The sequence below is a fragment of the Garra rufa genome, chromosome 3, assembly GCF_049309525.1.
Source record: "Garra rufa chromosome 3, GarRuf1.0, whole genome shotgun sequence".
Taxonomy (NCBI): domain Eukaryota; kingdom Metazoa; phylum Chordata; class Actinopteri; order Cypriniformes; family Cyprinidae; genus Garra; species Garra rufa.
Window position 1 is genome coordinate 52,413,396 of NC_133363.1, and position 3,771 is coordinate 52,417,166.

Here is a 3,771-nt window from a genome sequence, read left to right on the forward strand (position 1 = left end):
CTTTATCTCAGTGGCCTTGCACTTAATTTTAAATATATTTTTTTTAAACTTTATGATTTAAATGGTGATGACTTTACTGAGAATAACTTTCATCTTTTCATCACAATATTTCAGTGTATTCGAAATAAAAATATTATACTAAGTAAAATATAGTTTTTGCAATATCAAGATTTTTCCAACTATGTTTAATAAACTGTAACCACAAATGTAGTTTATTACATTAACTATGAACACGTTCCACTAATCTTTAATTGTCAGAAATGAGAAATTGTCAAAATACTAAGTGGCATTTTTTAATCAAATGCAATGTCATTTATACATTCTAGTGTGGCCTAAGTATCTAAATACTTTTTTTTTTTTTTTTTGCTAATTATTTAACAACTACATAAAGTCATGTCAATTTTCATAAAGCAAGGGTGTATAATTAGAAAAGAGTATATCAAAAAATACAATTCTGTTTATTTAATATTACAATTATTTAAACATGTTATTGGTTACAGCACAAATACATTTTAACTGAAAAAAATGCACATGCTTCTACAAAAATACAAGCTTCACATTTCTGCTTTTTTTAAAATATCAATATTTTCAACTACTTCTGATCAAATGTCAATATCTAAGTACCATCTAGTCACAACAGTCTTCTGTGATATTCTTTTTCATTTTAAGCACACAACATACACATGCCATATTTCAATTAATAATATTCTTGTAGGTATTGTATGCATTTGGAGAAGCTATTTTACAAATATTTGCAGTCCAGTTTAAACTTACAAGTAATGAACTGTATTTAAAAAAGATAGTCAGTGTTAAACGTCTATCTTAAAGTGAACTATAGAGATCAATTACATTATTGATTTGCTACTATACTCAGCATTAAGTTGATAAACATTAAGTGTTCATTAAAAGCAATAAAAAGAAAAGGACACTTCAAGACACCCCTCTCTCAATCAATTCAATCTTCTCATTTCTCCTTGACACAGAGAAAGTTGAGTCTCTGCTCACAGTCTGTGGGTTTACAAACCTTCTGTGTTCTGTCATAAACCCCACAGCGCTGGTTCAGGGCAGGACACTGGGGCTCTCCATCCGAAGACCAGACATTGTAATCAAAAGCGACTCCGTTTACCCAAAACCAACCTCCAGCTAGAAAGCGTAGACCGGTCCACATTTCATCTGTATCAGCTGCTGCGCTATTAATCTTCACTTCTTCCATAATGTCTTCTGAGTTTATTATGGCCAGGTCAGTGTAGTTTTTTCTGCAATATTCCAAGGCCTCTTCCCATGTGCTTCTCTGATGCACCACAACCAACTTATCGGCCTTCATACAGTAAAACTGTAGAATGTAAGAGCAAGGCATGTCATACAGAGTAAATTTGTATTTATTAATAGCGCCACACTTTTCATTTTCACCATTAGGCTCTCCTGAGTTCCAAAATGTAATTGTTGCTTCTCCACCTTCGGACCATATCCATTTGTTATTGTCTATATGGTCTCTCTGAACTCCAATCCAAAAATAACTGCTAATTAGGGAATTGTGAGATAAAGCCTGTAAATCTTTCTCTCTGACAGTGGACAGGTCGTCATAGTGCTTTCTGCAGTGCTTCTGCGCATCTTGCCATGACAAAGCCTTATCCACGAAAATGTGATGTCTGTAGATGCTGACATTCTGCCCAAAGAGGCTCAAAAAAAGCAGCACAGTGACTGAAGTCTTCATGTCCATCTGGATGATCTTCAGTGCAACAGCAGAATTCTGACAGAAAGCGGGATTTTAGGATATTGTTGACCTGTTACCACACCTTTCTGGTATGAACAGACCAATGAAAACCAGGACCACTCTGACATTGAGAGCGACCTTGACGTGTTCAGCCCTTCAGTCATTACATTAGCAAATTTATTTTCCTAAAATGCCTAGTTGAGGCAAATCAGGTGACTTAAAAGAAGGTCACTTAGAAATACATTTACAGCAGTTAAGGTTAACGACATTGGGAATGTCTCGAAGAAGCAAAAATACATTTTGTTTGACGTTATATTGTTACTGTTGTAAAGCAAATCATTAAAATATGTGGAAAGTATTTACTTTGTATTAAGAATTGTATTAAGATTATTAAGAAAAATAAACAGATTTTTTCCTGCTTACAGTTAGAGCATTATTACAGTACTTTTCACACAAAATTCTGTTGAAAGCAGTTTACAGATAATATAACTTACAGCCCACAGTGATTAAGATAAAGATGCTCAGTAAGGTTCCAAATTAAAATAATTGTAATAAAAGTAAAAAAAATCTTACACAAAACCCCAATATAATCAGCTATTAGTTTAGAGATAACCAATGCTGACTAATGCAGTAAATTTGCTTCAGGGTATTACATGCATGGTAGTCTTTCTCTGTCCTATCCTCCTGGCAAAGTCACACCTCTCTTAAAACACATAAATGTGCATAGTCAGACCAGAAGCTAAGCAGTGACACTAGGAGAGACACCGTTGGTGGAGGACTGAATGCAGTGCTGTCAGATTACCTCATGTCTCATTCACTGGTAAGAACACATTGAAATACAAATCGCATAATGTATATTAGTTTTTCCCCTAGTTCCCTTTTTTCCCCCGTTACTTTAGCCTACTTTGTGTAATAACGGATACATCTATTTCAGTGGAAAAATAAGTCCAAAACTCTCTATTTCAACATTTTGAACAATAGGGCCCTACAATCTTTTGCTTTTTGTCAGAAATATTTGTGAGTTTTAATTTTTCTGATAATCAAATGAAAGAATAAACATTTATTTATTTTTAATCAAATGAAATATAAACCCTTTATTTTTTGGCAAACAAACAGAGGTTTACTGTTAAAATTAATACATGAAAGAACAATTATATTCAGTTAAAAACGTCACCCCCTAAAACTATGGCAGGGGAAACACTGTATATACAAGTATGACATTATTAAAGGTCCACTGAAGTGCCTTGAAACACGCAGCCTTATTCTATGTGGTGACGTAATTTTAACTTTAAAAAAACTTTAATTTTGATTTCATGGGGACTTTTTTAATTAAATGTATTTTTTTAAATAAACAAATGCATATTTAACATTTTTAAAGGCAAGGCAAGGCAAGGCAAGTTTATTTATATAGCACATTTCATACACAATGGTAATTCAAAGTGCTGTACATGAAAGGAATTAAAATCATAATGTCATAAAAATCATGAAAATTAATAATAATAATCACAACAATAAAAACAGAATTTAAGAACATTTAAGAGGATTTAAAAATTGATTTAAAATTAATTAACACAGTAAAAAGGATTATACATAAAATAATGCAATCTGTACGGACGTAGCACAGTGCTCATTCAATAAATGCACAACTAAATAGATGAGTTTTGAGTCTGCATTTAAATGTGGCTCATGTATTAGCACATCTGATCTCTTCTGGAAGCTGATTCCAACTGTGGGCGGCATAATGGCTAAAAGCGGATTCCCCTTGTTTTGTGTGAACCCTTGATATTGCTATCTGACTCGATCCTAGTGATCTGAGTTGTCTGTTAGGTTTATATTCAGTGAGCATATCTGTGATGTATATAGGTCCTAGGCCATTGAGTGCTTTATAAACGAGTAAAAGTACTTTAAAATCTATCCTAAACATAACTGGAAGCCAGTGTAAGGACCTGAGGACTGGTGTGATATGCTCTGATTTTCTGGTTCTAGTCAGAATCCTGGCAGCAGCGTTCTGTAAGAGCTGCAGCTGTCTAATGGTCTTCTTGGGAAGGCCAGTGAGG

At 33.6% G+C, this 3,771-nt stretch overlaps 1 protein-coding gene across 1 annotated transcript; it reads right to left on the reverse strand.

Moving 5' to 3' along the window:
- Positions 1-964: 964 nt before the first annotated feature.
- On the reverse strand, positions 965-1,714 carry LOC141331618 (putative C-type lectin domain family 20 member A). The gene has a single exon (XM_073836665.1). It carries the CDS (start codon positions 1,712-1,714, stop codon positions 965-967), a length of 750 nt encoding a protein of 249 aa, XP_073692766.1.
- Positions 1,715-3,771: the final 2,057 nt, after the last annotated feature.

Bases quoted from the DNA above. Each gene is read 5' to 3' on its own strand.
- LOC141331618 (XM_073836665.1), bottom strand. From the start codon at position 1,714: ATGAAGACTTCAGTCACTGTGCTGCTTTTTTTGAGCCTCTTTGGGCAG.